Source organism: Leucopleurus acutus (genome assembly GCF_964270905.1).
Source record: "Leucopleurus acutus genome assembly, chromosome: 16".
Taxonomy (NCBI): Eukaryota; Metazoa; Chordata; class Mammalia; order Artiodactyla; family Delphinidae; genus Leucopleurus; species Leucopleurus acutus.
The window spans coordinates 40,286,096-40,298,156 of NC_139158.1; the positions used below are offsets into that span (position 1 = coordinate 40,286,096).

The 12,061-nt window shown below is 51.8% G+C and overlaps 1 protein-coding gene across 1 annotated transcript in view; it reads left to right on the forward strand.

The window, feature by feature from the left end:
• DTD1 (D-aminoacyl-tRNA deacylase 1) overlaps positions 1-12,061 on the forward strand; it is a 98,908-nt gene that overhangs the window by 21,845 nt on the left and 65,002 nt on the right. The window contains exon 4 of the mRNA XM_082857554.1: positions 4,135-4,241. Coding sequence (XP_082713680.1) covers positions 4,135-4,241 — 107 coding nt within the window. The remainder of the gene's footprint in view (positions 1-4,134; positions 4,242-12,061) is intronic.

Below are 12,061 nucleotides of genomic sequence, written 5' to 3' on the forward strand. Positions count from 1 at the left end.
TGGTTCTGATGTGCCCACCTGGGCCTGGCCCTCATGCTCTGAGAAATCCAAAGGGCCTGGAATGCACCTTGTTTCTGACAACTGAGTATTTCCCCAGCCAAGGTACTTAGGAGATGCCGTTCCTTGAGCCCTGGTCTCTGCTCTCCAGGCCCCCTCGAGCTAGATCCTTACCCCAGTGGTGGTTCCCCCCTGGGCTGGGCTGAGCTCTCTGGGGAGCCGGGGGCCAGGAAGCAATCGGACTCTGTAGAACGGACAGAGCTGCCCTAGCGCCATGCGTCCCCCAGGGCCACACTCCCACGGGGACCAAACTCCTACAGCCCCATGGCCCTAGCCTCACCACCTGCTTATTTTGAGCCCCCGATTCCACCCATTTGCTTGATTTCTTGGTCCCCAGCCTGTCACTCGATGTTGGGGTCCCCATCAGTAACCCCTCTCCCCTGCGTGCCCAGGCTCAGAACAGGTTGAAAGGAGAACAGAGAGGAAGCCTGGGCGGTGAGGATGCATCCTGATGGCCGAGGGAGCCGCCTTTGGTAGAGAGCTTAGATGGGCGGGCCTGAGGCTCAGTGTCTGGTGTGGGTGTCCAGGACCGTCTGCGGAGGTGGGCCGAGCCCCAGCTGGGTCCCAGCTGCACAGGGCCAGCCCTGGAGAACAGAGAACACTTATGTGCAGGGTCTTCTGCTCTCCCCAGTTTTCTTCAAAAGCATCTTCTTCAGTTTCGTTTTCTGCTATTCCCCCCCTCCCCCCACCTTTTGTTCATATACTTCCCCCCACCGCCCCTTGGCCCATATACTACATGGACAGTGGTAGGAGTGATAGCAGTGATAGGGACCAGGTTTCCTGCATGCTGACTGCTGGGCTCTGGGCCTGGTGCCCTGCCTGTACTAACTCATGTGCACCCTCCTTGTGGTGACCGGCCTGCTGTCATCCTGCAACAGACTGGGGCACAGAGAGGCAGGGCAGGGCTTCTCGTTGGGTGGTGGCAGGCAGTCAGCCTTTGCAGGTAAATGGGGCGCTCTGGTTTGGGGCTGGTAGAGCCTTTGGACCCTGCAGGGTTGGCCCCAGTGGGGAGTCTTCCTGCTGGAAACATGTGGGACTTATATTTAAGAGTGACTTGGTTATGTCATCACTGGAGCCTAGATGTAGTTTTGTAGATATGTTTCTGTCTTTTAAGATTATTTAAAACAATGTTTTTATTTTCCCTGGCCAATGTAATTTTTCTTGGGGGCTTTCCTCTTTGATGTGGACTGGAAAAGAATGTTACCATTTTAAGATCTCTCAAAACATGTCTTTGGATTTGTTGTCCGTACAAATGGAAATTCAGATAATAGTTCTGTTCTTAACTGAAGAAAAACAGGAAAAGAAAATAAATTTCTTGCTACTTGGAATGATAAACACGGTGAAGCATATGCCGTATATCCTGACAACAGAAATTCAAGGTCGGAAATAATTCCTTTCCTCCTGAGTCCGCCTTCAGCTTCCCTGAGGAGTGCAGGAGCTGAAATTTGCTCCTAATTGTAGCCTGCAATTAAACACATGATTTCATCCCAGCTGATGTCTTTTTAGCTCTTCTGACATGCATAACACGAAAGCTCTGTAGATTTGAGCGGCCACTTTAATCTGATGGGAGGTCACAGGAAGTCACCGTTATCTGAGCAAGACTGGCTGCCCAGTGGGAACTAGATTCATCTTGCCTCTAAAAAGGGCACACAGCTCGTCTTCCCTCGGTGTCCAGGGCTACTGTCTGTGCCTGTTCTGCTGAGACCCTCTGTGAGGTCAAGGGTCATCGGAGCGAGTGCCAGCTGGTGGGGCGGAGTCGAGCTGGTGGGAGTCCCTTGCTGCTGCAGCGGGTCTGGTATCCAGAGCCCCGGAGCCGAGCTGCTCTGAGGAGGGAGCTGGAGGGGCTCCTGGTTCAGGCCCGTCCTGGGCTGCTCTTCTCCTCGGCCTGTCCCCCAGAGATTGGCCTGTCCTCCGGAGGTCGGCCTGTCTCCTTGGAGGTCGGCCTGTCTGCCCAGGGGTCAGCCATCTCCCCGGAGGCCAGCCTGTCTCCCCAGGGGTCAGCCTGTCTCCCAGGGGTCGGCCTGTCTCCCCAGGGGTTGGCCTGTCCCCCAGGGGTTGGCCTGTCTCCCCAGAGGTCGGCTCTCTCCCCGGAGGTGAGCCTGTCCCCCAGAGGTCGTCCACCCCATGAAGCGAGGGCTCCCTGCCCAGGGAATGAAACAGGTTTCCCTCCTCCAGGTCCTGAGAGCCCATCCTTGCTGCGGTGCATGGTGACCCCCAGGGCCGGCATGCAGGCGTGGTCCCCGAGTGTGATGCTGAGAGCAGACCCTGATCCTGCGCAGGCACGTGCCGGCCGCGGCCCTGAGCGCTTCTGTGCTCGGCCTCCTTGAACTTTCACCATGACCCAGGGCTTCTCATTGGCCTCCCTGTGGTGCAGGTGGGATGCTGAGGCCTCGGAGCTGGTTGGGGGCTGGCTCCAAGTCTTGTTGCCCTTCACATCCTGAAGCCGGTGGAGCCTCCTCCAGGGAGCCCCTCTGATTCCCTCCTCATCCCCTAAGGGGGGGGACTCTGACCTCCAGGGTCGGGATTCCTCAGGGTTGAATGGTGCCGCATCATCACCACCCTGCACCCACCTGTCGCCTGTGAGACCCTGGGCATGAGTGCCGGGCTGTCCGCGCCCCTGAGCTGAGCAGGGTCTTCTGGTCTCCAGCAGTGAGCCTGGCACTTCATTGCTGTGAGTTAATCGTCAGCGGGGCATGGATCTCGCCCTCTCTCTACTCCTTCATGGTGGGAGGTAGCAGAAGGGCTCACACTGTCTTTACGCTGTGGACCCGGCACCTTCTCCCTGTTGGGTTGATCAGGAACGGTGTGCAGTCACTCGAGCAGGTGTCCGCATGTGTCATCGGCTGCGTTTGGACCCAGTGCACATCAGAAGTTCTCGGGTGGATGGAGGCAGCGTTCGGATGATTGCGCGGCACCAGCTCTCAGGGCGTGTGCTGGGCTTTCTTTACAAACGTCGTTTGTGAAGAACGTCATTCAGCATTCGGGGGTTGATTAGATACTGTTTGATTGATTGGACACAGTTGGCGTGGGTTTGGGTTAGAAGGTTCGGAATAGGACATGGAGAGGCGCTCATTTCTGGGGCGGTCCGTGGCCACTTTGAGGATGCACCCCGGGAAGCAGGATGGCTCTGCAGCCTCGCTGGGGTGTCCCTCTGTTCTCTGGCCTGTGGGACCTTCTGTAGGTTGACCTGCCTTTTGGCCTCACAGTGAGGGACCCCCCTCCGCGTCTTACACAGAGGGGCCCGCCGGCCGCTCACAGGGCCGTGTAGGAGGTTGTTCTGGGGGAGCCTCCTAAGCTCTTTGCCTACTGTGTTTGATTTGTTTAAAAACGTTCGTTAGGAAACATGCAGAGAACAGACACCGGGGGCTCACTGGCCAGGCAGTCTCGTGCTTCACGTGTCTCTCAACTGCCCTGCCCCCCCGCCCGTGTGGAGGTCGCTACCGCCCTGCCTTTGCTGTTCGTCTTCCTGCCGTGTTTCTTCATGCATCTCTCTCCACAAGTGATAGAATTTGTTTTGGTGTTTGAACATACCACCTAAATGGTGTTGCACTGATGTGTCCTCGCCACTGTTTAAAGATCACATTGTGGGTTTGAGATTTGCTGCGTTGACAGGTGTGGCCGCCGAATGGTATTCTGTGGGAGAATTCAGGCAGAGATTCTGCATTGGTTCCCCTCCAGGACAGTCACATTGGGTCCACTTTCTCTCTTATAAACACTGCCAGAGTGAACACCCTTGGCTGTCTCCTTTTGGATAAGAGATTCTAGAGCAGACGCCCCAAAGTGGAATTCCAGGCTTGTAGGGTTTGTTCAGCTTGAACTTGACCTCCACAGTGGTTGTACACTTTACCTTCTCAGTGTCTCACAGGCCTGTTAACCCACGTGGTCCCTGACCCTGCCCTCTTGCCAGGTCTGCAGAGCCTGCGGAGGCCCTCTGCCGTGTGGTTTTGTGTTTTCCTTACTCGGGGGCGCAGAGGGGGGAGTTGGGCGGTCCTGCTCCCGGGTTTCTGATTACACTGATCGAGGTTAGCTTTAATCTGAGGTCTCCAACTCTTGTGACCGTTGGAATTGCTCTTACAGACGGCAAGTTCGGTGCCTACATGCAAGTTCACATTCAGAACGATGGGCCTGTGACCATTGAACTGGAATCTCCGGCTCCTGGTGCTGCTACTTCCGACCCAAAGCAGGTAAGCCCAGAGTCAAGGGTCGGGTCTGTCTCCTGGGAGCCGGTAACATCTTTTGACCTTGATTTATTTCCTGGAGCACTTCTGAGTCTGAGGTGGAGAAACCGCCTCATCGTAGTAACCTAGAGTTTATTCGCTACATCCCTTCCCGAGAACGCACCTGTCGCCCCGCGTCTCCGTGCTGCGGCCTTGCCTCCACCTGACTGCATTCCAGAGCCCAGTCTTCCTCCAGGCTGGTCCTGGGCGAGGTGCCTGGGCGTCCACAGGCCGCTGGGTGGCAGCAGAGGAGCGGCACGGCTCCCCTTGGCCGGACCCGGTTCCCGAGTGTGGAATGGTTGCGAGGAGTGGGTTTATCCCAGGTGTGGGTAGATGTGCCACCAGAGGGTCTTTGTAAATCTTTATTTTTCTAAAGCAACGTCTGACCTGGATTTGCTGCCAACTCTGTAAGCTTTCAGAAAAAATTTAATTAAACTAGAGAAAGGAAATCTGTGCTAGTCCTTGTGAGCTGTGTGCTTCTCATAGGTGCTTAGCACTTCTGAAGGCTTTAATTAATGCAGCTGCTCTGTGGCCTTTGAGAGGCAGGAGGGCAGGAGGAGTGAGAGCTGGGGGCGGGCAGCCCTGTTCTCCCCCTGCCCTCGCCTTCTGGGACACCGAAGTGGAAGGATGCAGGGGTGGTGGGGAGTATTATATAAACGTAAAGCTCTGTGACCTGTTCAAAGTCATCATTTCCAAGGGGAACAGATCTTTTCTTTTATGTTACTGATTCTCTGGATTGATAGAGAAGCAGGAACACAGCTGGCGCAGTAGTGCTGGGCTTGAAAGGTGATAATTGAGGTTCCTGGAATTACTGATAACATGAAAGAAAATCACAAGTGAAAAGTCCACATGAAAAATTAAACTTTTTATTTTGATGTAACTTGAGACTTACAGGCAAGTTGAAAAGAGTCAGAGTTTCCATACGCCCTTTACCCGGTATCCCCTAAATTTCCCGTTTTATGTAATCAGTCTGCTCATCAAAATGTTGACATTAATATTGATACAATACTGTTGGCGACGCTACAACCTTACTTAAGTTTCACTAGTTTTCTCTAGCGTCCTTCATCTGTTTCAGGATAATCTGGGATCCCATGTGGTGTTTACGGCCTTTCCCGGTCCTCGTGGCTTTGGTCTGCTGCTTCTGTAGAATGTTCCTCGGTTTCCTTCCCTGTGGTTACACTGAGGTTGTGCATTTGACAGGTTCATCTTTACCTTGTTTCGCAGGATACCGGCCTCTCCCGGTTTCCTCTTGCCCCTGGCTGTTCTCCCTCTGCTTTTATTTGATCACTGTTTCGTTGTTTTGATTTATTATTGTGCTTCAGCTGTATTTGGAGAGAAAATTTAGTCAAGTTTTTTTCATTCTAAATATTTTTCTAGAAGTGATAGAATAATACATGAAATCTTTAGGCTCTTCAACCTTCTTGAGCAAGCACCCCCTCTTCTTTACCATAAAGAAAAAGACAACATTTTTTTTTTTTTTTTTTTTGCGGTACGTGGGCCTCTCACTGTTGTGGCCCCTCCCGTTGCGGAGCACAGGCTCCGGACGCGCAGGCAGCGGCCATGGCTCACGGGCCCAGCCGCTCCGCGGCATGTGGGATCCTCCCGGACCGGGGCACGAACCCGTGTCCCCTGCATCGGTAGGAGGACTCTCAACCACTGCGCCACCAGGGAAGCCCCTAGAGACAACATTTTTTAAATTTATTAACAGGCCATGCTAACTTGTTACAGTAAGAAAGTCAGTTTCGTTAGTTCTGCATCTTTTAGGAGCTTTCTCTTCAAATGCAGGAGTTGTTCTGAGTCAATTTCAATTACTTGCTCTAGTTAATGGACTCCAGAAGCCTCAGACCCTATAAACTGCCCGGATCTCTGTCCCCGAGCTGTCAGGAGGTACTGGTAGGCAGGCACAGGGGGCTCTGGGGTGACCTGTCTGCCTTCCCCCTTTCAGTAAGAACAGGCTTCCTCTTCGGGCTTATAGCTGAGTTGTTCACTTTTGTGTTGTGTTTTAAAAATACAGGTTCTTTAAACCTGAACAAATGAACAATGCGTGTGTGAGCTTTTTTTTTCCTAATTGAAGTATAGTTGATTTGCAATGTTGTGTTAGTTTCTGCCATACAGAAGAGTGATTCAGTTATACATATACATATATCTATTCTTTGTCATGTTCTTTTCCATTATGGTTCATTATAGGATATTGAATATAGCTCCCTGCTCTACAGTAGGTCCTTTTGTGTGTGTGTGTGTGTGTGTGTGTGTGTGTGTGTGTGTATTTAGGCATCAGGTGTCTTTTTAGTGTGTGACAGTGTGTTGGGTGGGGAGGAAGTGCCGTGACCCGGTCCCTGCTCCGGGGACAGATTCAGGGCAGCATAAACCGGGAAGGTTCTTGACAGTGATGAGGGTAAAGGACAGTGTCCAACAACTTGGGACACATCACAAGGGCACCACTTCATGCTCTGCCTTAAACCCCTCAGTGCCTTCCAGAGACATCTGGGTTCCAACCTGAACCACGTGCCTGGCTGCTGTGGCTCGTGGCCTGCTCTGCACTAGCCCCTTCAAGACCCCCACTTCCCCTGCCTCTGGACTCTGGTCTCAGCGTTTGTCTCCTCCTCGGAGGGTATCCTCTGACCCCTCAACCCCAGTGAGCCCCCGTCAGCCACTCCTCCCGTTGCTCTGAGTCTTTTTCACTGCCTGGGGCTGAGCCTGGGGTGCACTTTGTTCTGGAGTCGTGTGTCCTGGGCCCGTGAGCTGTGTGTCTGTGAATGTCCTTCTGGCACTGCCGTTGGCACAGAGCTGGCCTGAACTCCCAGGGGACTGGTGGTTTTGCTGACCTTTAAGGATGTGAGGTGGGGGGAGGAGGCATTCTCAGTTGTTGTTTCCAAACTTGCACTTGAAATAGGGCTAAATTCCTGTTTTTAAGAGTCCCAGAGCTCTATTTATGGGTCATGCAGCTACTGCTGGTGAAGACTGGGCTTGTAAAGGCAGCTCGTTGTGTGCCTGCCTTAACCAGGTCTCTGCTCGGGTCTGGAAGTGGCAGCCCCTGCACATTTCCCATGGCTGCATGGGCACCACACCCAGCGCAGTAGGGGCTGCAGTGTGGGTCCCCTGATGTTCCCGACGGAGAGAAAGTGGAAGAAGATGGGTAGTGCTCGCTCTGAGGGACATCCCTCAAAGAACAGGGGGTGGAAGCAGTAGCAGAGCCACCAGACAGAAGACAGAGGCTGTCTTCCCCATTGCACTTTTGTGGAAGAACATGGTTCTGGTAGGAACATCCTGATTATAACCTAGAGAAGATCGCTAGTGCGTGAGTTCTTCTGTGGGTGGCTAGATACAGGGAAATTTCAACACCCTTGCCAGCCTGGCCTGTGGGGAGAAACTTACTGTTGCTCTTGTTTTCATCTTAATTGCTTTCCCTTGGTGGGGGGTGTTTTCCTGAGTCTCACATGGTCGGGATTGCACGTGGTGAGAGCAGGTGGGGGCTCCCCCCCTCCCCCACCCAGGAGGGCATTTCACTAATTGGAGGGCTCTTTCCTGGGGCCCAGGGCTCACCTAGTTCACAGTGTTGCCATTAAGTATTTATATTTTCACGGATTTAGTGGGCTTGTAAACCTCACTAAATGAAAGGCTGGAATGAGCTGAAAAAAATGAACTTTCAAATACACATCCTTGAATTGGCTCATGAGTTTATTGACAGATCTCTGGGATAAGTTGACCAGTGAAGAATGGTGCCAGAGCGTTTCATTTCATGCTTCTCTGATTATCACCCTCACTTCGCCTGTAACTTTCTCTGCACTCGTCTTATCAGCAAGCACCCATCCCTTTGCCCTGAAACCTTGGGACGTGGAGATTGAGACACTGGTGGCTTCTGTAGGGTCAGGAGGAAATGTGTGGGCTAGAGAGGGGGTGCGGAGGGAGCGCCGGTCAGCCTCATTTACCCGTACTTTTCAGTAACACGTGCTGCAGAATCCAGAAGGTGAAGCAGAGGACAGGCCAGGACACAGGTGGCAGCCCCCCTGCAGGTGCACAAAGGTGGGTCTGAGTTACCGCACAGTTCAGTATGAGCGACGGTCTAACGAGAAGTGTTCTGAATATAAGAAAGAGTTATACTGATGCCCATACGTTTGCATTTCTTCATGGAAGAACGTTTATTTAAATGTACGTATTCCCTTTTTCGTCCTGTTTTAGGCTTGAACTCTGGTGCGAACTCCCCGGTCTCTGTTGGTGTCAGTGTGAGGTTTTGCGTGGCCTGAGCCAGGCCACAGAGCAAGCTTCTGGGTCTGGTTGCCACAGTGGCACTGGATCCTGTCCTTCACTCCAGTCGCTGGTTCATTGTGTCACATTGATTTATTGGACAAATGTTGACTGAGGGTCCTGCCTTGTTTATACTGAAGTGTTACTAAGACAAAAGCGGGAACTTAGCAAGAGCTTCATCACAGAGTTTTTGTTGCTGCTCATGTTCATCTTTGTCTCCGTTTCACCGTGGGTGTGCTGGTGACCTTGGGTCCCGGGACCTCACCTTGTACGGAAGCCTTCCCGATGGGGCAGTGCTGGCACCTGCCAGACCGCTGGGGCTACGGGCATCACTGCTGGTTTTCTCATCCTTTCAGCGCGAACATCCACTTTCCTGCATAACCATCTGGCCAAGGGTCGGGTTTGGAAGCTGGGGGGCTTCTCTGCTCGAGCAGCCAGGGCCCCTGCTGAGTGCCATCAGTGCACGGGCGCCCATGCCCGGGGCATGTGTGTCTGGCTGGTCGGAAGGGTTGGGAGCCTCATAGAAGTTTCCACCCAGGCTGGCTTCTTCTGAGTTGGGGAGCTGCAAGGGCTTGCGTTTGTTTTAGCATTTTAATTTGTTTTTATATAGATGGTTGTCCTAACTCAGTATATACCATAGAGTTAAAAAGAAGCCTTTCCAAGAGATACGTGACTGGCTCTGCCTGGAGACCCATTGATGAATTGATCAGTCGACAGAACTTCATCTTTGCTTCTTCAGTCCATAATGGGTCAGCGAAATTGTGAAAACTGAGAAGAGTTTGTTTCCTGCTATTGGAATATGGCTGGTAAATTAAAAACTGCAATCTTCTCCTCTTCCACCTTTGATACATGCAACATTTCTTAATCTCCAACTAGAGAAAAACATCTGTTTTGCCTTAAATAACTCTCTCAGGGCACTAATGGGTTAGTACATTTAAGGCTTACGGGTTTTGTTTGTTCCTGTGTATGTGTTTTGGGCAGATTCTTAGTTATTTTAATCTTCTAATCTCATTTGGGGATGTGCTAGAAAGACAAAACTCCTTACGTTACTGAGTTGGCCTACTGAAGATTAACTAGCATCTTTCTTTATTCCCAAGGGAGGGAGGTAAAGTTTATCCTGCCAGGGATTATACATTGAGCACAGCAGTAATGTAATCATCCAGACTCAGAATTATCATTGGGAATTCTTAGCTTTTTAGCTAAGTTATTAGGAGCTTCATAGTCTCGGGTAACTGTAGAAAAATGTTCGGCCAGTCAGCGGTATTTTGTAGAAAGCCTTGTTCAAACATCTGCGTTTCTAACAGAGAGAGAAGAATGATCTGGAAATGAAGGAAATAAAAAGTGAAGCTCTTCCTATAATTTTTTAAAAAGGACTGCTCAATAAATAAAACCCTTAACTACCCAGAGGTGTTTTGCCAACATCTGTCAGCCTGACTGACCAAGGGTTTATCTTTTTTTTAACCTGATTTCTCTTTAAGATAAGGTCAGGATGGGAGGGTGGGGTGTGAATTGGGTCACGTGGGCTTTTAGGGGTTCATGAACCACCCTGGGCTCAGCCAGGTTTTCTTAATGCCTGTGCACGCCAGTGCTTTTGCTGGGAGGTTCCAGGGCTTTCATCAGACCCTCCGAAGGCCCCAAGGAAGTGAAGATGCTTGGGGGGTGCTGGGAGCAGTTGGGTTCAGGGATTACTGTTCTCTGTCCACCAGAGTCACTCAGGACCACCCACTGTAAGCGCCGAGGGTTTGTATTAAAGGGAGGAGTCTTGGACACCACCCCACCCCACCCTCCGCCCCCAGGTTTTCTGAATCCGAGTTCCTGGCGTGTCTGGACGTGGAAGGCAGAAGAGTAGCAGGTTTGTGTGTTTAACCAGTTCTTCCTGTGCCCTCCAAGGACACTGATGTAGAAGAACTGCTGGGCCGGAGGCAACTGGACAGTCGGACATTGCCGTTTTAATCTGCTCCAGGCGTTGGTCTCTTCTGGACCACGCTTCATCCCCAGCTGAAATGTCTAAAAATACTTTACAACCTGTGTTACTGCAGCTGCCAGGAAGCAGGCTGGCTGGGCTTGATTATTGAGGTCACATATGAGGCCGTTGGCATTCATCACCGCCCCTCAGTACCCATCCCCCACCCGCCCAGCGGTGATGGAAATATTCCCAGGGCACGGGGCCTTCTCGACGCAATTACAGATGTGTCAGGAAAAGTCGATAGAGCGACAGCAGCTCAGCACGTTAGTGACGTATGACAGGCCCTCTGCTGAGCGGCACTGAGGCCTGAGCTAGCGGAATAACTTGTTTCTTAAGAGAGATGAACCCGAAGTGTGGGCGAGATTGTAGTGCTGTAGCCTCTTAGAGTTTTTAGTTGAAAAGCAATTTATAGTTCTCTTGGTTTTTTGGGTCCCAGACATGGAATGCCTTACTCACTGGTCGGCTTATTGATTGGACTAGAATAAAAACCGGGGATGACCAGCACCTCAGTCTTTGCTTGGAGAATTGCAGTTTAGTGAAATGCATGATGTCGAGGCTTCATGGGCAGTTGACTAATCACTTTTGTTTAAACACACGTGGGACATTGTTAAACGTTCATCTTTTATGGTGCATTTCTTGTTGGGTTTATCGTAAAGGCTTTTCGCATTGAGCTGTAGGACTCGTTTCCTGCAGGTTATTCACTGTTTCTTGAATATTGTGTTTCTGTTCATCCCCCTGAAATGAATTCCCTCTCTCTTTACCTGTTGCTGTCTTCCCCATCTTTAAGGTCTGTTTCAGACAGTGCTTCATCCAAGGTGCTCACCTCAGTGCCATCCAGGCAAGGCCTTCCTGCCTTTGAGCCCTCACTGCGTGGTGTGGTCCACGGACTGAATACCCGCCATGTTTCTCCTTTGTTAGTTTGTTTGTTCATTTCTCCATCTATCCTTCCACCCTTGTGTCCATCCATCTGTCCAGTCCCCTACCTACCACCCACTCATCTGTCCACCCAGCAGGTATTCACAGGGTGCGCGCTGCTGCTGGCCTTGCATCGCGAACAGCGCTGGGCAAAGTTGTGCCCTCATGGTGCTTGCATTCTAATTCTAGTGCGAAACATACACAAGCAAGTATCATTTAAAACTGTAATATTATAAAGAAATCAAAGCTGGGAGAAGTGTAGAGAGGGCTGCTGGGAGGGGCCACTTCAGGCACAGGAGCTGGGAGTGGGGATGCTGAGCTGGGGGGCCGCTACGTGGAGATGGGGAGGAGTGTGCTGGACGGAGGGGCTGGCGGGTGCAGAGCCCCGGGGAGTGGTAGGGGGAGGTCGGGGATGCAGGGAGAGAGTGGACACGAAGGCAGAGCCATGACCCCAGCCTCATGGCCAGGGTGAGTAGTGTGGGTTTTAGTGGCAGCGAGCTGGAGGGTTACTAGAGGGTTACATGTGTGTGTGTGTGTGTGTGTGTGTGTGTGTGTGTGTGTGTTCACAGAGCTGGCTGACACTGGATTGTAGAGCTGGCCGGGGCAAAGGTGGCGGGGGGCACTTAGGAGGTCCTACAGCAGGTGGCCAAGAGCTGTGGAC